General features: G+C 37.7%; 1 protein-coding gene across 1 annotated transcript in view; it reads right to left on the reverse strand.

Annotated features, from left to right (window-relative positions):
* Positions 1-22928, reverse strand: part of KCNQ5 (potassium voltage-gated channel subfamily Q member 5) — a 579251-nt gene that overhangs the window by 201357 nt on the left and 354966 nt on the right. Inside the window, exon 2 of the mRNA XM_031935624.1 lies at positions 21165-21255. Coding sequence (XP_031791484.1) covers positions 21165-21255 — 91 coding nt within the window. The remainder of the gene's footprint in view (positions 1-21164; positions 21256-22928) is intronic.

A 22928-nucleotide genomic window follows, 5' to 3' on the forward strand; every position in this document is an offset into this window, starting at 1 on the left:
TGTAGAGGGAAATTTATAGCACTAAGTGCCCACAAGAGAAAGCAGGAAAGATCTAAAATTGACACTCTAACATCACAATTAAAAGAACTAGAGAGGCAAGAGCAAACACATTCAAAAGCTAGCAGAAGGCAAGAAATAACTAAGATCAGAGCAGAACTGAAGGAGATAGAGACACAAAAAACCCTCCAAAAAATCAATGAATCCAGGAGTTGGTTTTTTGAAAAGATCAACAAAATTGACAGACCGCTAGCAAGGCTAATAAAGAAGAAAAGAGAGAGGAATCAAATAGACGCAATAAAAAATGATAAAGGGGATATCACCACCGACCCCACAGAAATACAAACTACCATCAGAGAATACTATAAACACCTCTATGCAAATCAACTAGAAAATCTAGAAGAAATGGATAATTTCCTGGACACGTACACTCTTCCAAGACTAAACCAGGAAGAAGTTGAATCCCTGAATAGACCAATAGCAGGCTCTGAAATTGAGGCAACAATTAATAGCCTACCCACCAAAAAAAGCCCAGGACCAGATGGATTCACAGCTGAATTCTACCAGAGGTACAAGGAGCAGCTGGTACCATTCCTTCTGAAACTATTCCAATCAATAGAAAAAGAGGGAATCCTCCCTAACTCATTTTATGAGGCCAACATCATCCTGATACCAAAGCCTGGCAGAGACACAACAAAAAAAGAGAATTTTAGACCAATCTCCCTGATGAACATCAACGCAAAAATCCTCAATAAAATACTGGCAAACCAGATTCAGCAGCACATCAAAAAGCTTATCCACCATGATCAAGTGGGCTTCATCCCTGGGATGCAAGGCTGGTTCAACATTCGCAAATCAATCAACGTAATCCAGCATATAAACAGAACCAAAGACAAGAACCACATGATTATCTCAATAGATGCAGAAAAGGCTTTTGACAAAATTCAACAGCCCTTCATGCTAAAAACGCTCAACAAATTCGGTATTGATGGAACGTACCTCAAAATAATAAGAGCTATTTATGACAAACCCACAGCTAATATCATACTGAATGGGCAAAAACTGGAAAAATTCCGTTTGAAAACTGGCACAAGCCAGGGATGCCCTCTCTCACCACTCCTATTCAACATAGTGTTGGAAGTTCTGGCTAGGGCAATCAGGCAAGAGAAAGAAATCAAGGGTATTCAGCTAGGAAAAGAAGAAGTCAAATTGTCCCTGTTTGCAGATGACATGATTGTATATTTAGAAAACCCCATCGTCTCAGCCCAAAATCTTCTTAAGCTGATAAGCAACTTCAGCAAAGTCTCAGGATACAAAATTAATGTGCAAAAATCACAAGCATTCTTATACACCAGTAACAGACAAGCAGAGAGCCAAATCAGGAATGAACTTCCATTCACAATTGCTTCAAAGAGAATAAAATACCTAGGAATCCAACTTACAAGGGATGTAAAAGACCTCTTCAAGGAGAACTACAAACCACTGCTCAGTGAAATCAAAGAGGACACAAACAAATGGAAGAACATACCATGCTCATGGATAGGAAGAATCAATATCGTGAAAATGGCTATACTGCCCAAGGTTATTTACAGATTCAATGCCATCCCCATCAAGCTACCAATGAGTTTCTTCACCGAATTGGAAAAAACGGCTTTAAAGGAACCAAAAAAGAGCCCGCATTGCCAAGACAATCCTAAGTCAAAAGGACAAAGCCGGAGGCGTCACGCTACCTGACTTCAAACTATACTACAAGGCTACAGTAACCAAAACAGCATGGTACTGGTACCAAAACAGAGATATAGACCAATGGAACAGAACGGAGCCTTCAGAAATAATGCCACACATCTACAACCATCTGATATTTGACAAACCTGAGAAAAACAAGAAATGGGGAAAGGATTCCCTATTTAATAAATGGTGCTGGGAAAATTGGCTAGCCATAAGTAGAAAGCTGAGACTGGATCCTTTCCTTACTCCTTATACGAAGATTAATTCAAGATGGATTAGAGACTTAAATGTTAGACCTAATACCATAAAAACCCTAGAAGAAAATCTAGGTAGTACCATTCAGGACATAGGCATGGGCAAGGACTTCATGTCTAAAACACCAAAAGCAACGGCAGCAAAAGCCAAAATTGACAAATGGGATCTAATTAAACTAAAGAGCTTCTGCACAGCAAAAGAAACTACCATCAGAGTGAACAGGCAACCTACAGAATGGGAGAAAATTTTTGCAATTCACTCATCTGACAAAGGGCTAATTTCCAGAATCTACAAAGAACTCAAACAAATATATAAGAAAAAAACAAACAACCCCATCAAAAAGTGGGGAAAGGATATGAACAGACATTTCTCAAAAGAAGACATTCATACAGCCAACAGACACATGAAAAAATGCTCATCATCACTGGCCATCAGAGAAATGCAAATCAAAACCACAATGAGATACCATCTCACACCAGTTAGAATGGCAATCATTAAAAAATCAGGAAACAACAGGTGTTGGAGAGGATGTGGAGAAATAGGAACACTTTTACACTGTTGGTGGGATTGTAAACTAGTTCAACCATTATGGAAAACAGTATGGCGATTCCTCAAGGATCTAGAACTAGATGTACCATATGACCCAGCCATCCCACTACTGGGTATATACCCAAAGGATTATAAATTATGCTACTACAAAGACACATGCACACGTATGTTTATTGCGGCACTATTCACAATAGCAAAGACTTGGAATCAACCCAAATGTCCATCAGTGACAGACTGGATTAAGAAAATGTGGCACATATACACCATGGAATACTATGCAGCCATAAAAAAGGATGAGTTTGCGTCCTTTGTAGGGACATGGATGCAGCTGGAAACCATCATTCTTAGCAAACTATCACAAGAAGAGAAAACCAAACACCGCATGTTCTCACTCATAGGTGGGAACTGAACAATGAGCTCACTTGGACTCGGGAAGGGGAACATCACACACTGGGGCCTATCATGGGGAGGGGGGAGGGGGGAGGGATTGCATTGGGGAGTTATACCTGATATAAATGATGAATTGATGGGTGCTGACGAGTTGATGGGTGCAGCACACCAACATGGCACATGTATACATATGTAACAAACCTGCACGTTATGCACATGTACCCTAGAACTTAAAGTATAATAATAAAAAAAAAAAAACAAAAAAAGAAATGCTTGGTTAATGCATTTTTTTTTTTCCAGAGACAGATACTCATTCTATCACCCAGGGTGGCATGCAGTGGCATGATCATAGCTCACTGCAGCCTTGAACTCCTGGGCTCAAGCAGTCCTCCCACTTTAGCCTTCTGAGTAGCTAGGACTATAGGCATGTGCTAGATGAGGTCTTACTGTGTTGCTCAGGCTGGTCTCGGGGTTTTGGCCTTAAGTGATCCCCTTTCCTCAGCATTCCAAGTTGCTGGGATTATAGGCATGAGCCACTTTAAAAGCAAAATATGTGTCAAAAGTGAAAAATAAAAGTATCATGTGAGGTCTGAGGAGGGATTGATAACTATGTTTTAGTTTGACTAGGCTCAGTTGATCTAAAATGTTATAGGAAGCTGTTTGAAGAACTAGTCCTCTTTTTTTTTGTTTTTCTGTTTTTTTTTTGCCTCTAGAGATCACTAGTGAATCATTTGGTTATTACTAAATTAGTTTTTAATTAAAATATGTTAGTGTTGAATAATTGGCTAGGTCTTATGCATTTTGAATGTTGGCTACAGACTCATGTTATACTATTATTCTTTAATGTTAATGATTATACTGCTTTGATATTAGATTAGCATATCTGCTTTAATAACATAAATGATTGATTATCCCAGACTCAGAAGGGTAAGTGAATCTCAGAAAAAAATGAGGAAGAGTGAAAAAAAAAGAGGCACAAAATGAGCGAATAATCACTTTATTTTAGACTTTGAAACTTGTGTTCCACATTACTTAATTACAGTTGCCTTTATAGATCTTCCAGATGAGTGAAAAATTGTTTTTGGAATTTAATACTGCAAAACTTACAAGATTAATTGAAACCAGAGTATTTTAATGTCTCTATGGAGGCACTGAACCTATATACTTATTTATTTAAAAGCTTGCTATTAGTACAGGAGAGAAAAACCTGAATCTACTCATTCAGTTCAAGCAGTTGATAGTTTTATCTTGCATTTATTTTGCTCCAGGCGCTGAATACCTATTTTGTTCTAGGTACTGTGGCTAAAGTGATGAACAAAACAATAAGCGTCCACTCTTAGGGAGCTTATGTTCTGATGTATAATAAAACCAATAATGAAAGACAATAACAAATACGCCAGCAAACATCAAATAGTGATAAATTCTATAAAGACAAAAAAACAGGAATACATGTGGAGAATCACTGCTGGCTTCCTTAGATTGAATGGTCAGGTTATTCACATAGGTATTGAGCATCTCCTGTATGCTAAGTACTGTGATACATACTATGAAATACATAGACTACTAACAAATAGTTCCTATTCTTATGTAGTTTTCAATCTAACAGAAATAAAAGTATGTATGGAAACCAACAACTGTAGCAGAGTGTGATAAACACTGTTACAGACCATCCACTGCTATAGACCATTCCCTTTGAGCTGTGTTGAACCCCAGAACACAAGGGAAGCGAATGTAACAACTCCTGGAGAGTCAGGGAAAACTTTCAAGAAGAGAGCGAGCTGAGAATTAATAAATGGTTAGGAATTACTAACATGGTGAAGGGAAGTAGTAGAACTGGGGTTTTCAAATAGAAGGAACATTATTTTTAAAGGCACAGAGACAGTGTACATGAAAAATATGAATGGTTTAGTATTGCTGGAGTGTAGCATATGACTGTGTGTGTGAGCCTGTGTGCATGTGCACACGCACTGGTGCATATGTGGGCACCTTCAAGGGAAATTGGTGCAGAAATTAGCCTAGAGATGTAGGAAAGATCAGGATGTGAGAAGCCTATGTGTAGCAAGGTGTGATACTGTGAAATACACAGTATATTTGGTCTTCCTCCTTGTTTCCTGGCATACAACTCTTAAAATCCTTAGAATCTTCAAAGTGATAAGTGTCTTTTTGTATGAATTGACTGGTGGCTGGAAACTCCTAGGCAGCTTCAGGATGGAGGCTGGTCACCAGAAAGACCAAGATAGGGTTAGAGGGTTGGGACTTTTAATCCCACCACCCAACCTCCAAGGAGGGGAAAGGGCCTGAAGGTTAAGTTGATCATCAGTGGCCAATGATTTAATCAATCATGTCTATGTAATGAAGCACCCTCTATAAAAATAAAAGAGGACAAGGTTTGAAGAACTTTTGTACAGATGAACATCTGGAGATTCCTGGAGGATGGCGTGCCCAGGAAGGGCATAGAATCTTGGCACCCCTTCCTACATAACCTTGCCCTACGCATCTCTTCATCTGTATCCTTTGTAACATCCTTTATAATAAGCTGGTGAATGAAATAAGTGTTTCCCTGAGTTCTGTGAGCCATTCCAGCAAATTAATTGAGTCCAAGAGAAGGTCACGAGAACTCTGATCTATAGCTGATTGGTTGGAAGCAAAGGTAAGAAAACAAATCTAAAGCTTGCAATTGGCATCTGAAAGTTGGGGCAGTCTCGTGGGACTGAGCCACAAGATCTGTGGGATGTGATGCTGTCTCCAGGTAGATAGTGTCAAAACTGAATTGAATTAGAGAACATCCAGCTGGCACTGTAGAACTGATCACTTGCTTTGCATGTAGGGAAAACCCCCCACACATCTGGTGTAAGAAGTGTTCTGTATTGTGAGTGGACAGATAAAAGTCTTTGTTTTTTCCTCTTTGATAAGGTAAAGAATTAAATCTTTTAATTCTAAAAAATATTTGAAATTTTACTGTGGGTTAAAAATAGGAAAAGACAGAATGATCCCAATGTTATAGGTGTTATGCACTAAGAAAATATCAACATACGTAAATAAGTGAAAAAGAAAGTTTATAATTATTAAATCAGATTATCTTACATTTTTAATAAAATATTGTTTGTGCTATAGTAATAGCTGTAAAATTTGTTTCTAACTTGAACACTCTATAACATTGTTTTTCAATCTAAACTGCCTGATAGTTTCCTTTATTCAAATTTATGCTGTTTAAAAATTTGAACTTTTGATAAATAGGTTTGTAAACCTTAAGATTTCTTTTTTTTTTTTTTTTTTTTTTTTTTTTTTTGAGACGGAGTCTCGCTCTGTTGCCCAGGCTGGAGTGCAGTGGCCGGATCTCAGCTCACTGCAAGCTCCGCCTCCCGGGTTTACGCCATTCTCCTGCCTCAGCCTCCCGAGTAGCTGGGACTACAGGCGCCAGCCACCTCGCCCGGCTAGCTTTTTGTATTTTTCAGTAGAGACGGGGTTTCATCGTGTTAGCCAGGATGGTCTCGAACTCCTGACCTTGTGATCCGCCCGTCTCGGCCTCCCAAAGTGCTGGGATTATAGGCTTGAGCCACTGCGCCCAGCCGATTTCTTTAATATAGCTGGATAAAGGAGAGTAGAAAAGTTTGATTGGATGAAGAATACTCCAAACCATGTACTGATGCAGGTTTTATCCTTTTGATTTATGGGACCTAAGGATGACACCCCCCAAACTTAGCTTGTGTTGTTGATGTCTTTCACTTGAAAAGCCTGCATTATCCATCAGAATATAGTGTGCTTTTGAATAGGCAGAATGGCTGAACTCTATCCACTTAAATACGGGCTTTCCTGCCACAATGCCATATATACATTGCTGGAAAACCCAGTTTGGGGCAATATTTCACACTAAAAAGAACGGGGCTTATGATAAAAATAGAACTCAACCAAACCACTCTAAACCTAGGAAACTTTGTAAAGAGAGACCTAACAAAAACAATTCTAATAAGATAAAAGTACAGTTAAAAAGGCATGTCAAATTCTAATAAGGAAATGCTGGAGTAATCTTGGCCCTCACTAACACGTAGGTGAAGAGAGCTTGATGGACTGGGATGTTGGTAAATATTCAGGCTGCTGCATTATGGAGATAAGGTCACCCTGTCATATGTCACAGGTGGAGAGAGGTGTTGGCTTTGCATACAATGTGGTGATGCTAATGATGGATTACTTCTGTTCATTGTCTATGTTTGTGTCTTCTGCACAAGACTGGGAAGATCTGCCTAAGTTACTTCCAAGGAAGAGCAAGTGTCCAAAATAAAGAAGGCAGACATGGCAGTGCTGCATTCCTTCAAGCTTGGTGCATTCAAGTAGGCCAATGTGTTGTATGCTGAGTTGCTGTTATATGAGAAAAATAATCTCTGACTTCTGTGTTACATTGACATCATTACTGTAGGCACAATTTCATAAATTGTGGATGAGGTAACTTGTATTAGGGAAACTTAAGGTAGCAGATTGACTGTATTTGCATAATACACCACATTCTCCACCTGATTTAACTAGGAAAATAATTTTAAAGAATCATCACAGACAGGGATGGGGACTATATGAGTATCTCAGTGTACAGCTGTTATATAATGTATGCCATGCCTCTGGCTCACAGCATACCTGGTAGGTCCTTAGTGAATATCTGATTAGTGAATAAATGAATTAATGAATCAATGAACAGCTTAAGATAAAAAAAAAAACTGCAAAAGTGACTCAAGGAAACGTTTGTCCTCGCAGTGTTGGGGTTTCGAAGGACACAGCTCGACCTCTGTCCTAGAGCTCTCCAAAGCTCTTTCTTGGACTCTACAAACTGACAAGCTTCCCAGCCTCATCACACAGCCCATTTGCCTCAGCCAGTTGTATGCACATCCCTGCCTAGCTACAGTGACCCTGGGCATCCAATTCTCCATGGCTGTAGGCTATAGGTCAAGACCAGAAAGTGATTCAGAAAGAAGCCTATGGGAGAGAAGCAGATGGGTTAACTGACAGGCAGAGAAACCTCCAGACTCACAGAGGTGTAATTAACTCACAGACTCTCCAGTCATTATTATCATTAAGTCAAAGAATGCCCCCCAGCCCTTCTTCACTTCTGCATAACACTCCTCCAGCATAATATGTTGGGATTTCTCTTTCTTTTAAGGTTGCATTTGATGTTATTCATACTTGATGTCACCTGATTTAAAAAATAACTTTCAGGAGAGTAAGGGGTGGGGAGTGAGAACCAGAGTGAGTGTCCCTCCTGCTCTGCACTCCTAGGGGTGGTCCTCTTTTACTTTCTACCCTCCCGGTCTCCCCTGAGAGCTGTTTTGGTCTGGAGTTTCCATTTCTTTGTTAAGACTCTTCTGCAGTGTTCTTTCGTGAGGAGGGCTTTCCAGGTTTTCCCAGGATGCTGAGACCTTGCGGCACTGAATCTCCCTCAATTAGTCTTCAGTAAGCCAAGGCTGGAGGGCCTGTAACACTTGCACAGTCTCTTTTCTGTTCTCCATTTTCCAGTAATGTTCTGTGTATTCATTGTGATTTATAGCCCTGGAGGGAGCCAGGTCTGCAGCGTTTTCATTGAATCCAGCCTGTAATGTTGTTTGTCAAGCTGCCATTTACAGCTTGGAAAATTTTTCTCTAATCTACTTTGCAGAGGCATGATGTGTCTTCTCACTTTAGTTGTAACCCCTGGTGTGTATGCCTGCGTGGGGGAACAGTGGGACCTACCCTATTGCTTCCAGCTTTTGGCTTTGTACAGTACCAAAACAATATTCAATATATAGGCATGATCAGTAGTAACCTATATTGAAAATAGTTTTTGATCATCTCATTTGTGATCTCCAAGATAAAAAAATGCCTTAGAGATATATCTATTTTCTTATGTGGATAGGTCTTAAAGTGGGAACTTAAAAAAATGACGAATTAACCTATTTCTCTCTCATCTTCTAATTTAGCAATTTCACCATGATTTCAAGGCTATTTTCTTCTGGAGCCAGTCAGAGGTTGTAGAAAATACTGTACTTGAATTCTTCCAGGCCAGGGCAATGCCTTATTCATTTTTGGGACTCCAGACCCCAGCACAGGGGCTAAAATGTAGGAAGCATTTAATATATATTCGAGTTAAAATTGTATGAGTTAAGGAACTGGACCTGGAGAAATTAGAAGAGGAAGTAAGCAGAACCCAGGGAAATATATGAAAATCTATAGAAATCCACAGGATCAGTGACCAAGTGGGAAATCCAGAGTTGGGATACATAGGCCAGAGCAAGATGGCAGGTCTAAATCAGAGAGGCAGTGAGCAAATGGGAACCACAGACAAAGCAAACCACATCTGGCAGGAGGCAGGTAACCTGCAGCTATGTAGGGCGGAATAATTCTATGGGGCGGAATACTTCTAAGGGGCGGAATACTTCTAATCTGCTGAGGAAAGCCCTCCCAGAAATTTCTGTGAGGCACAAACCAATTATACAGGACTTACAATTTTGGTTTAACCTGCAAGTTCTCTATATTGTTCTAGTCCATGCCCTTTCCCTATTCATGCTGCCTCTGTTTGGTTTAGGGCTCCATTGTGTTTTACTTGAATAACTTCACCTGCTTCCTAGATGCCCCCCATCCTATTACTCTCTACTCTAGTCCATCCTACAGTCAAGTCCTGCCTCTTGTCTGAATTTTGGTGCCATATCCATGATTCCATCAACATGTCAATATTAGTGTTATATAATTAAATGGGCCATCTCCTTTAATTTACTGATGATTTGCCACCAACTATTACTGTATTAAGTGGTATCACTGTATCAGCTTTGGATTCTAGTCTCAGGAAATTTACAGTTCAACTGGTGCCTAATTTTTCTCAACTTCTCCCACCCCTGGCTCACCCTCCTTCAGTTACTCATCTTCTTGCCCTTCCTTGCCTCACCAGGTATGCTCCTGTCTAAAGCTTTTGTCCTTGAAGCCCCATCTGCCTGGCATGTTCTTTTCCCTAATCTTTACATGCCTCGTCGCCTCATTCCATTCAAGTCTCTGCCACTCGTTTCAGTGGACTTCTCTAAACATACTATCTAAACACTTCTTCATTACCTATTCATTTTTCTTGCTTTCCTTTTATTTGTAATATCTAATATATTGATTTTCCTGTTTGTTTATTCTAGGTCTTCCACAAAAACATGAGCTCCATGAGAACAGAGATTTTGACTGTTTTGTTCATTGTTATATCCTCAGCTCCTAAAAAAGAATGCCTCATCCATATTGGGTACTGCGTACATCTTGTTGAATAAATGAATAATGGAGAAGATACAATGTCAAGTAGACAGGACTGAGGAAAGTTAGAGGAAAGAAAGTTTATTTCAGGAAGGAGGAGGTATTTGGTCCAGGTTTCAAATGATGGAAATGATCAAAGCATGGAAAGATAGTAAGGGAAGGGTGTTTTTCCTTCTACTGACAAACGTTTTGGCTTCTTTCATTTTCCAGTACCCCTGTAAAATTTTCATACTATCTTGTTTCTCTTTCTCTCTCAGTTGGATATACTTTTGTGAAGCTTAAAAGGGCATAAGAGCTAAACATAAGTGTGGACCTGGTTGAGTATGGCTCATCTATAGCTGTAAGGATGTCTGCTGGGTAGCCTGTCAAGTCTTGAAACAAAGTGGTATAGAGTTCAGTGGTATAGCCTGGACTACTTGGTTAGACATTAGTGTTTGCATAGAAATATGGAAAATTCTTTCCTTCCTTATTTGTAGATAGAGGCATGGTCTTTTTCAGGCACAATCATTATCTTTAACTTCAAAAATTCTTTCTTCTAATATCTGAAATACTTTATATGGGGCAACTTACTATGTTATTATCCCTCTGTTAAGATCCAGTGTAGGTGTTTAACTATTCCTGCTTTTTTCTTTTCAGTCATCGGCAGATTGATGAGGGTCGTTAGTCTCTGTGAATCATTTTAGAGTTTATTTGCATTTTCCTTGATGAAAGAAAAGCAAAGGAAAATAATTGCAGTTTTCAATGTTCATTGGGATATTCTGAGAGCTTTCTGCAGTAAATTATAGGGATGTGATAAATCTAAAGAAGCATCACTCATTCCTCACATCTGATTGCTTCGTATCTCATATTGCGTTACTGCCTTTACAAACATAAGATTTAATATCCTCAAATGGATTCTTATCCTTACACTCTATTATCCGCTTACAATGTTTAATACCAGAAGTTTTAAATGTAAAGACTACTGTCATCTCATTCTATATCAAATCCATACAATTTCATGTGTAAACCTTTCTACTTTGCAAGGGCTGGTAAATGTGCTTGTGGCTGATTTTTCCCTCCCCTGTTAATACTGGTATATAGGAAGTGACAACAATGTCTCTAATTCTTCAATACCATGTTATATATATAGTGCATAGTTATATAGCAATTAAAAATGCATGTACTCACATTAAAAAAGAAAACATGTAACAAATTAATTATGTAGCTGTTATTACCTTTTCAAGGGGATACTTCACTTTACAAAAGAATTCCCTATGGATTTTCTTTAAATAGTAAGCTCCACTAGTACATTTAAGATATAATTAGACCTGCCTACATTGAGTTTGTACACAATTCAGGAGCAGAGTCACTGTGCAAGGAAACAATAAACCCATGTTTGCTTTGCTACCTGAAGCATAAGGAGAAAATACGCATATGTAGAAGCTGTCAAACATCTGGATGTTTGGGAAAGCCTGGATAGAGTACTCATCCAGATGCTGAGCATGATCCATTTGGGGTTTGGCATCTTTCTAACACAGCAGGAGGGTACAGGAGCAAATATAATGAGACAGGCTCTATCTTGCTAAAATTGATAGTGGCATTCCTTTTACTGCAATTTTAGAAATGATGAACTGCAATAAGAATTTTGCAAATAATATGCATCACTTTCATCAAATGGAGTTTTCTCTTCCCAACATGATGGACAATTTTCATCTAAAAACTTAAAACAAATACTTTAAAATTAATCTGGATGGTAAGAAGTTCTTCAACAGAGAGGAAATGCACTCCAGACAGTATTGTTCTCAAAAAGGTGGGAAATACAGTGCTAAACCTACAACCTTTGGCTAATGAAATCAAAACAAACCAAACCAAACTTACTGTAATAGTCTAACCTGGAAATAGGAGAACTCATTTCAACAGCATATTACTCACCCGAGCAAAGTGAACTGGGACTAGAAGATCAACTGTTACACTTGACTATTTACCCCATGAATCCGGCTCTTGAATATTTGCAAAACAGAATTTAGAATTCTCAGTACAAAGAACTTCTAGTGGTCTGAATTAATACGCCCATTTGTGATAATTTGGTAAGTGGAACTCTTTATGAAAGCATAACATTCTAAGTAAAAGTGTTGTAAACCTCATTTGGTATATATGGAACAAAAAGAAGCCTTAGACATGAGCACTTCATTGGGTGCTGGCAAATGCATTTTGGTAGACTTGTCAGCCTTCAAAGAAGTAAGAGAATGAGAGGCAGCGGGATGCTCTGAAGACAGCCCAGTCTTTTCCTCAGCCAGGCCTAGGCTGGAATCTTGGCTGTTTTACACTTGGTGTGTTATCTTGCACAACTTATTTAGCTATTTGTGAAAATGGGAGGGGATACTTACATTGCCAGTTTTATTTTTCTAATAAGAAACCAATGAGCCTAATAAATGAAGGGTACTTAAAAATGCTGGCTCCCTTTCATTTTTGATGGAGTCACCAAATATAGGAAATTAACACCAGCTTTTAGCCGTCCTTGGAATGTGGACACAAAGTTTCATACATGTTCTTGAGTTCACAAATTTTATCACCAGGGTGATGGCACAGCAAGCAAGTCCATCAGATCTGGAGTTATTCCTGCCCAATGTTACACTCAGTAGATGCAGGCATGGAGAGAAGAGATATAAAGCCACAAGCACTGTCATCAGACGTATTTACTAAAATGCTGCAACAATTGAAATCAGTTTCATTAGTCACCAGAAATAAGTGGCTATTGTGAACACATGCTGCATGCCGAATGTATACCACTGAGTCACTTTTGGAGAACATGTTCATGTAGCAAGCTTACATAATTAACAGTGTTTGATTGTGGTGAGAAAACTCTTACACAGATACTTGTTTTCTATTATAAAATATAATATTTTCTCAAGTGTAGCATTTTCAACTATTCCACAGTTCACCTGTACTTGTGTCCCTATGAGGTCTCCATTATACGTGGAGGATCCTGTGATGATCCTATTTGCTAGCTTTCCAAGAGTTTTCCTTCTGTTGGGCCCAGTCCTAAGCACGCACTTGAATTTATCTAATTTTCACAACAGCCTTATGAAGTAGGCTATATCATTAACCACCTTTTTTTGAGTTTTAAATTTCATTTAATTTTTTTAATTTTTAGTTTTATTTTAAGTTCCAGGGTACATGTGCAGGATGTGGACCTTAACAGGTATGTTATTTGCAGATATTTTCTCTCAGTCTGTGTGTTGCCTTTTTTCTCTGTTGATACTGTCTTCTAATGCACAAAGGTTTTAAATTTTTATGAAGTTCAGTTTCTCTATTTTTTTCTTTTGTTGCCTACGCCTTTGGTGTTATGTGCAAGAAATCACTGACAAATCCAATGTCATGAAGCTTTTGCCTTATGTTTTCTTCTAACACAAATCCAATGTCTTGAAGCTTTTGCCTTATGTTTTCTTCTAACAATGTTATAGTTTTAGGTCTTTAATGCATTTCAAGATAATTTTTGTGATTTGTCTTAGGTAAGGGCCCAACTTCATTCTTTCACATGTGGATATCTAATATTTCCATCACCATTTGTTGAAAAGACTGCCCTTTCCCCACTGAATGGTCAAAAATCATTTGACCATACATGTGTGGATTTATTTCTGGACTTTCCATTCTATTCCATGGGTCTAAATGTTGGTCTTTATGCCTATATATAACATAAAATTTACAGCTTAATCATTGTAAAGTATAGTTCAGTGGTATTAAATACATTCATAATGTTATAGGAAACTACCTCATTATTAATTACTGTAGCTTTGTAGTAGTAAGTTTTAAAATAAAAAATTATGAGTCCTTCAGCTTTGTTCTTTACTTTCAAAATAGTTTTGGCAATTTGGGGTCCCTTAAAATTCTGTATGAATTCTAGGATGGGTTTTTCTATTTCTGCAAAAAACATCATTGGGATTTTGAAAGGAATTGCATTGAATCTGTAGATGACTTTGGACATGTTAACAATATTAAGTTCTCAAAACTATGGACGTGGAATGTGTTTCCATTTATTTGTGTCTTATTAATTTATTTCAGTAATGTTATTGTAGTTTTCATTGTATAAGTTCTTCATCTCTTTGGTTAAGTTAATTCCTAAGTATATTTTGATATTATTATAAATGGAATTGTTTTCATAGTTTCCTTTCTAAATTCTTTGTTGTTGGTAAAATGCAACTTATTTTTGTATATTGATTTTGCATCCTGTTACTTTGTTGGATTTATTTATTATTTCTTACAGTTTTTTTTTTTTTAAATCTTTAGGGGTTCCTACATATAACAGCACATCATCTGTATACAGGGATAATTTTACTTACTTTTTCAATTGGGATGCCTTTTGTTTCTTTTATTTAATGGTTGCCTAATTGCAGTAGCTAGCAATTAGTACAGTCGTCTAGTACTTTGTTGAATAGGGACAGCAAAAGCAGACATCTCTGCCTTCTTCCTGATCTTAGAGGAAAAGTTTTAGTCTTTCACCTTTATGGTATGATGTTGGCTGTGGGTTTTTCATATGTGGCTTTTATAATGTTGAGGTAGTTTTCCTCTATTCCTAGTTTGTGGAGTTTTTTTTTTTTTTAATCATAGAAGGGCACTGAATTTTTTTCAAATGTTTTTTTCTGGCATAATTGAGATAATTATGGGGCTTTTTCCCTTCATTCTGTTAATGTGGCCTATATCATTGATCAGTTTTTGTGTGTTGATCATTCTTTCATTGAAGGACAAAAACTCCTTTGGCCAAGATGTATAATCCTCTTAATATGCTGCTAAATACACTAGCATTTTGTTGATGATTTTTACACTAATGTTCATAAGAAATAATGGTCTATAGTTTTCTTTTTCTTGTGTCTTTGGCATCAAAGTAATGCCTCATAGAATTAGTTAGGAAGTGTTGCTTCTTCTTTATTTTTTTGGAACAGTTTCAGAAGGATTGCTATTAGTTCTTTAAATGTTTGTTAGAATTCACTAGTGAAGCCATCAGATCCTGGGCTTCTTTGTTGTTGTTGAAAGATTTTTGATTACTGATTCAATCTCCTTACTACTTATAGCTCTATTCGGTTTCTATTTCTTTGTGATTTAGTCTTGGTAGGTTTTGTGTTTCCACAAATTTGTCCATTTCATCTAGATTTCCAATGTGTTGTCATACAATTGTTCGTAGTACTCTCTTATGGTCCTTTTCATTTCTGTAGAATCAATAGCAATGTTCCCATTTTCATTTCTGATTCTATTAATTCGAGTATCCTTTTTTCTTAGTTCATCTATCTAAAGGCTTGTCTGTTTTGTCAGCCTTTACTAACAGCCAACTTTTGGTTTCATTGATTTTCTTCATGGTTTTTCTAGTCTTTATTTCATTTATCCATGTTTATTGTTTCCTTTGTTCTGGCTAGCTTGGGTCTAGTGTATTCATTTTTTAGCTCCTTAAGTTGTAAAATGAAGTTGCTGATTTGAGATATTTGTTTTTTTTTAATGTAAGCATTTATAGCTATACATTTTTATCTTAGCACAACTTTCACTGTGTCCCATAAGTTTTGGCAGGTTGTGTTTTGTTTTCATTAATTTCTTTTTTTTATTTCCTTTTTTTTTTTTTTTTTTTTTGACGGAGTCTGGCTCTGTCGCCCAGGCTGGAGTGCAGTGGCCAGATCTCAGCTCACTGCAAGCTCCGCCTCCCGGGTTTACGCCATTCTCCTGCCTCAGCCTCCCGAGTAGCTGGGACTACAGGCGCCCGCCACCTCGCCCGGCTAGTTTTTTGTATTTTTTAGTAGAGACAGGGTTTCACCGTGTTAGCCAGGATGGTCTCGATCTCCTGACCTTGTGATCCGCCCATCTTGGCCTCCCAAAGTGCTGGGATTACAGGCTTGAGCCACCGCGCCTGGCCGTTTTCATTAATTTCTAAGACTTATTTTTTGACCCACTGGTTGTTTAAAAGTATGCTGTTTAGGCTGGGTCTGGTGGCTCATGCCTGTAATCCCAGTACTTTGGGAGGCTGAGGCGGGTGGATCACTTGAGGTCAGGAGTTCAAGACCAGCCTGGCTAATATGGTGAAACCCTGCCTCCACTAAAAATGAAAAAAATTAGCAGGGAGTGGTGGTGTGTGCCTATAGTCCCAGCTACTCAGGAGGCTGAGAGGTAGGAGAATCTCTTGAACCTAGGAGGTAGAGGTTGCAATGAGCCAAGATCCCACCACTGTACTCCAGCCTGAGTGACAAAGTGAGACTCTGTCTCAAGAAAAAAAAAAAAAAAAAAAGACATGCTGTTTAATTTTTGAATATTCCAGTTTTATTTCTGTTATTGATATTTAACTTCATCCCATTGTGGTTGGAAAAAATACTTCGTGTGGTATCCAGCTTTTAAAGTCATTGAGACTTAACATGGGGCTAACATAATGGCCTGTGCTGGAAAATGTCCCTGTGTGCTTGTGTCAGTTTTTGCTTCATGTATTTTATGACCTGTTATTAGGTGCATAAATGTTTATAATTATTACATCTTCTTGGTGTATTAAATCTTTTATTAATATAATGCCCTTCTTTATCTCATAACTTTTTTGATTTAAAGTCTATTTTGTATGATATTAGTATAGCCACTTCTGCTCTCTTTTGTTTACTATTTGCATAAAATATCTTTTTCACCCTTTTACTGTCAATGCATTTGTGTCTTTGAATCTAAAGTAAGTCTCTTGTACTAAGCATATACATAGTTGAATCATGTATTTTTATCCATTCTGCCAATCACTGGTTTTTATTAGAAACGTTTATCCACTTACATTTAAATTAGTTACTGATAAGGAGAGGCTTTCATCATTTGGCTCTTTGTTTTGTATATACTTTATAGCTTTTTTTGTCTCTCATTTCCTGCATTGCTACCCTCTTTTGTATTTAGTTCATTTTTTTCATAGTGAAATGTTTGAATTCCTTTCTCATTTCTCCTTGTGTGTATTCTATAGCTATTTTCTTTGTGGTTGCCATGGGAATTAAATTAACACCCTAAAGTTATAACACTCTAATTTGAATTTATACCAGTTTAACTTTAATGGCATAGAAAAACTCTGTTCCTTTACATCTCTAGCCCTACTCCTTTCAGTTATTAATGTCAAATAACTACATCTTTACACACTGTATTCCAAAAAAGGATAAAAGAAAAATGAAGGATGTGGGGAGGACCCTTTTAATCCCCTGGAAGTCACTTCTGCTGGTGGGGGGGTGGGGGCTGACAGCAATGGGTGAAGGTGCAGCAACAATGGCTGCCACATTTTTTGTCTGCTCCTCCATGATCAGAAGCAGCAATTAGTGATCCAAGGTCAGCTTTCTGATATTTGGAGGACAGGGTTCTTTTTGCCCATCCTGGCTCGTATAAGCTGTGTTCAGGTCCCTCCTGGAACATGTGCACAGCTGCCCGCAATGGGCCTGGGTGTAGGGGATGGGTAGCTATCACTGTGCTAAGAGCTGAAATGGACCAAAATTAACTGCAATTTTACCGTCTAAGCCTTCCTCTGGAAGTTGCAAACATTCCATAGATACCAGAGTTCCATTCACTGAATTACATCAAATTCTGCCAGTGCAGTTGTTGTTTAGGTGGGGAGACAGAATCCTGGTGCTTCCTACTCTGTCTTTCTTCTAGAATCCTACTATTCACTTTTAACAGATAAGAAAACTAAGGCACAGTGGAGTGATTTTCCAAACCACACAGCTAAAACGGGACACGAGTGAAATTTGAATTCATGGAGCCTGACTACAGTCTGTATCACATTCTTAAGTCTATACGCTACTGCTTCTATGGAGAGAAATAAGGAACCTGGTTGTATAGCCTGAAACCTCAGTTCCCACAACTGAAAAGAATAAATGAGCAAATTAACACAGGTATTCATTTGGCTTGTAACCAAGGCAAGTATGCGAAGTTACAAGTTTACAAGAGTGTTGGCAGTGCCATTCTGGATGGAAATGAGGGGAGACTTCCCTTTTGGATGTGGGATGGACAGCTAAAGTCTTTATGGGGGCCCCAGGAGGCAAGCAAGACATGTCTAAAGAGATGGCCTACATCTAATACGCTGGTGGCCTCAAGGGAACAATTAGGTGGAAAAGAGTGAGTGTCAAAGAGGGTCCTGTCTACGAGTCAGGTTTGCCTGTTGTGTGCTCCCTGTCACAAGTGTGGGTGCCTTTTACTTGCACAGAAATAGAATTTTAGGAAATATCTGCACATATTTTAAAATGTTAAAAAACCCAAAAGGGACAGAAGTTATGAAAAAATACACAATTCTGATATAGGATTTATACACAGCTCTAAATGTACACCTCTGGTGTTGTCTTTATACATCAACAGTATACACAAAAAGTGTACAGATGTGGATTTATTGTACATTTTTGCAAACATTTTATTTTATTTTATTCATTTTTGAGATGGAGTCTTGCTCTGTTGCCCAGGCTGGAGTGCAGTGGCGCAATCCTGGCTCACTGTAACCTCTGCCTCCTGGGTTTAAGCTATTCTCTTGCCTTGACCTTGCAAGTAGCTGGGATTACAGGTGTGTGCCACCACACCCAGATACTTTTTGTATTTTTTAGTAGAGACGGGCTTTCACTGTGTTGGCCAGGCTGGTATCAAACTCTTGTCCTCAAGTTATCTGCCTGTCTTGGTCTCCCAAAGTGTTGGGATTACATGCGTGAGGCACTGTGCCTGGTCTTGCAAACATTTTAAAAGCCATTCCTTTTTACTATTTGAATAATAACCATTTTTCTTCCTTTGGATGGTAATTCCTTCGATATACCTCATCTTGGGAACTTTACTGCTAATCAGAATTGTGTTCTATGAGTTCTGTGACTTTGAAATCATAGTAACTGTCTCAAAAATACATGTTAAAAGGTAATAAATAAGAGATTCCTTAAATTATTAGGATTTGTCATCTTAATGATTGACTTTTCCAAGTTTTCTACAAGTGATTGAACTTTTGTAATATACTATGTTAACTCATTGTGAAAAATAATTAAAATATTAATGCTTTCCTAATTTACTAATTGCTAGCTAAAGAAAAAGTAAAATAAAGACCGTATTTGAATTTTTTTGTCCAAATAAAAAGATTTTGGAGAAAACATTGGTGAAGAATATCGTTAGTAAATCTTAGCTCTGCAATGCAGTCTGCATATTTCTAGGTAGGTTTTGAGAATATACTTTGACAATGTATTGCTATAGCACAAAGATAGTAGGATTAACAAACCCTGTCCCTCAGAAAGCCTTGTTGCAATAGGTTTCTGCGAATATCTATCTGTAGCACTAACCACTTGCTCAAAACAAAGGCCTCATCTGCATAGAGCAACTTATTTCTACCTTGCTAAATCTGAAAGCATTCAAGACTGACATCTACATTTTTATTTTCTACTAAATGCACTCTACTTACTAAACTCTGATCTATTCACTATTCAACAGATTTTAAAAGTCAAGATACTAATCAGTTTTAGACTTTAAAATTACATGGGTTTCTTTGGACTATTTAGAAATTCATTAGCAATGACAGAATTTATATTTCAGAGGTTTGGAGGATATAAATCTAACATTTTGGATTTTTGACCTGGCTCTGAAAGAAATCTTTTCATGAGATTCCTAATGATTGATTTATTCCTAATATTGGTCATGCAGTAGATTGTTTTTTGTTTCCAAGTTTAAAAATCAGATTTATATTTTCAGTCTAAAATTCCTGGTTGAGGTTCTATATGTGGACCTAAAAGCCAGCTATACCTTAGCCCCTGGGCTCAGATCATTTGTTGTTATCAAAAGGGTGGACAAGGTTAAAACCCTACTTTCTACCCAAAGGGAAAGCTTGCAAATGGAACAGATCTCTGATGTGCTCTTTGGTCTATCTGTTCTCTACATTGGGCTTTGAAACAGTAACCTTAACGTGAGCAATATGCTGCTGGAGCACAATTTGTATGCAAATGAATTGAGAGAGATTTATTACAGATTCAAAATGAGTTCTCCCTGATATTGCACTGAAAGACTTGATGATGTCTTAGCAACCTTAAGTACAAACTAGCCATCTGAAAGCAAAGGTAGGAAAAGCATCTGCCCTTCTCTCAGGTTATATGAGTTGAAATCTTTCAGTTTCTGCCTTCATGGTAGTGTAACAATTTTTTCATATTCAATATTTATTGCTCTAACACAACCAATCTCTGCTTATTAGGGCACATAAACCATCTTACCGTTTTCCTCCCCCTGCTTCTGTATAGCCCTAGGCTCTACAGAAACAGTGAGACTGTCAAATCTGATACTTTTGGACAAAGTGAGTGGGTTAAAATAGTTGAAAATGAACCAAACTTTCAATCAGATGTGATTTGAGTGTTCAGTGCTATAGTTTAGTTGTAATAGAAAGTATGAGAGCTTAAAAGGCTCAGAATAATTCTGATAAAATTATCTTGGGGTCTTTTTCCATTTTAAAGTGAATCGAGCAATTCTGTGTGCTTGAGGATTGACAGCATAATGGGAACAGAGAAAACTGCAGAATTTATCACCAGGTAACTGCATTAGCAGCAAAACTCACAATGCAGTCTGTTGGTTGAAAAGAGCATGAAGGAGCCTTCTATTTTCTTATGAGGTGCCATATGTTCATAGTTCTTGGCCAATTATATTTAGCTACTGCTGAATTACAGTTATTGGAAAATGCTCTCTATAGTCTTTCAAAATATAATGAGAGGCCTCATAGATAGTGACTCTTCTTATATAATTTGTTTATTAGCATAGATAAACATACTCAAAACTGCTTTCTAACATTGTCTTCTATTTATGATATATCTATAACACCAGATATTGCTGTGTAATAGCAATCCGGAACATTTCTATGTATTTCTAAGGATTGACTACATGTTAAGGTGGTGGGCAAATGTTTCAGTAATCTTTGAAACTTTTATATTTCACAGTAACTCTTTTTTAGATAGAATTTTTTTGTAGGATAAGATGCATGGTACAAATGTTATAGGCAGTTCTTATATAACATTCAGGTACATTCTTGTTCATGTTTCACTTACCAGGATCAAGAGGCAACTTGAGGCCAGTTTTGTGTGCTCAGGGATGGTAGAAAACACTGACAAAATCAAGCAACCAAAGACAAGGAGAAAACTGTAAAACAACAAAAAAGAGAAATCTGATAAGAACCTTGCTTTATTATCACAGACTTAATTTCTTGCTTCAAATGAATAAAGCACCAGGCCCATTAAATTAGCACACATTAAGGCATAAAAACTCTGGAAGGGACTAGCCATTTTGGATATTAAAATACAGTATGATATACAGTGTAAATGGGGCTCCTCTGCAACTTTATTGATGAAAAAAAGGTTGTGTTTGTGAGTTTGTGTGTGGCATGCTGCATTTAAATGTTAACATCTAAGAGTTTGTGAATTTCCCATACAACTTCCTTCCCAAACAACGATCCTGAGAGAGGCCCAGAAAGTATGTTTTTGCTCTCCTATCTGGGGAACACACGCCACAGTCACTCTTCTTTTAAAGGAGCAGAGTCTGTCTCCTGTGTGGCAACTTTGCTAAACTATCAAGTGTCCTCATTGGTTGATACTGAGCCACCAGCTCATTTTCAGGGTCTGATATTGCTCATGGATTCTCATTTGCTATTCCTTTATGTTATTAATAACAAGATCATATATTAATAAAAAGAATAGAAAAGGAAGTGAATGATTTCCTCTGCTATCCATGCACTTTCCATTTCCTTTTAGTCAAACTGCTGGATAAACGACTTCTTAGCTCTGTCTATTCATATATAAGGATAAGGAACAGAAGTCAGGATCAGGCATTGTCTACCGATTAATCTACAGACATTTTTATTCCTATAAATGTGTAACTTCTAGGATCAAGGCGGGAGCTGAGTTTCCAAGGAAAATGTCTACTAAAAGGGAAGGCTCTGTTTCAAAGTTGAAGTTACTTATTTGAAAGGCAGGATTAAAAAACAAAAAACCAGAGCTACTTGCTCTAGGCTATATTTTTTACTTTTGTTCATCTCTGGGAAATTCATACAGTAAGCTGTCTTAAAATACCAAGTTTCTATGCTCCTCTGGATGATGGTGAAGTTAGTCCCTGACTCCTCCTTGCTTCCCCTGAAAAGTCTTGCAAGACTTACTACCATACTTGATTGGAAGTTCCCAAAGGTCAGGGTTTGGGCAGTATAGCCAGAGTTTGGTTAATTATGCCTACAGGACAAATCTGGCTCCTAATGCCTGTTTGTGTAAATAAAGTTTTATCAGCACACAGTCACACTCATTCATTTATGTATTGTCTATGACTGCTTTCATGCTATGATTGCAGAACTGAGTAGTTACAACAGGGACAGTAAGGCCCACAGAAATGTTTGTTGACCCCACCTCATCTATTCCTTGTTTCCTTATATTTATCTCAAAATGTTTTCTATGCTGATAATAATGACTAACATTCATAGAGTGGTTCCTATAAGCTGGACAATGTGCTAAGCCCCCTTTCAATGCATTCTCCTCATTCTCCTTATATTATCCATTATCTCTACGTTATCCCCAGAAATCTATGGGATAAAAAATATTATAATCCCCATTTTCCAGATATGAAAACTGAGAATTAACATTTGTAGCTCATCTAAGGTTGTGTAGCAGAAAGAGAATCTAAGCACTGTGTAGTCTAAGCCTCTACACAGTGCTGCTGAATAAGCATCAGAGATAATGGTGGTAACATTCTCAGCTCAGGCAGATACTTCTCTGTCTCCTCAAACTGAGGGGGAAGGGGTTGCCATTCTAAACGGAAGAAGTCTCTAAGAG

Source organism: Piliocolobus tephrosceles, chromosome 5 (assembly GCF_002776525.5).
Source record: "Piliocolobus tephrosceles isolate RC106 chromosome 5, ASM277652v3, whole genome shotgun sequence".
NCBI lineage: Eukaryota > Metazoa > Chordata > Mammalia > Primates > Cercopithecidae > Piliocolobus > Piliocolobus tephrosceles.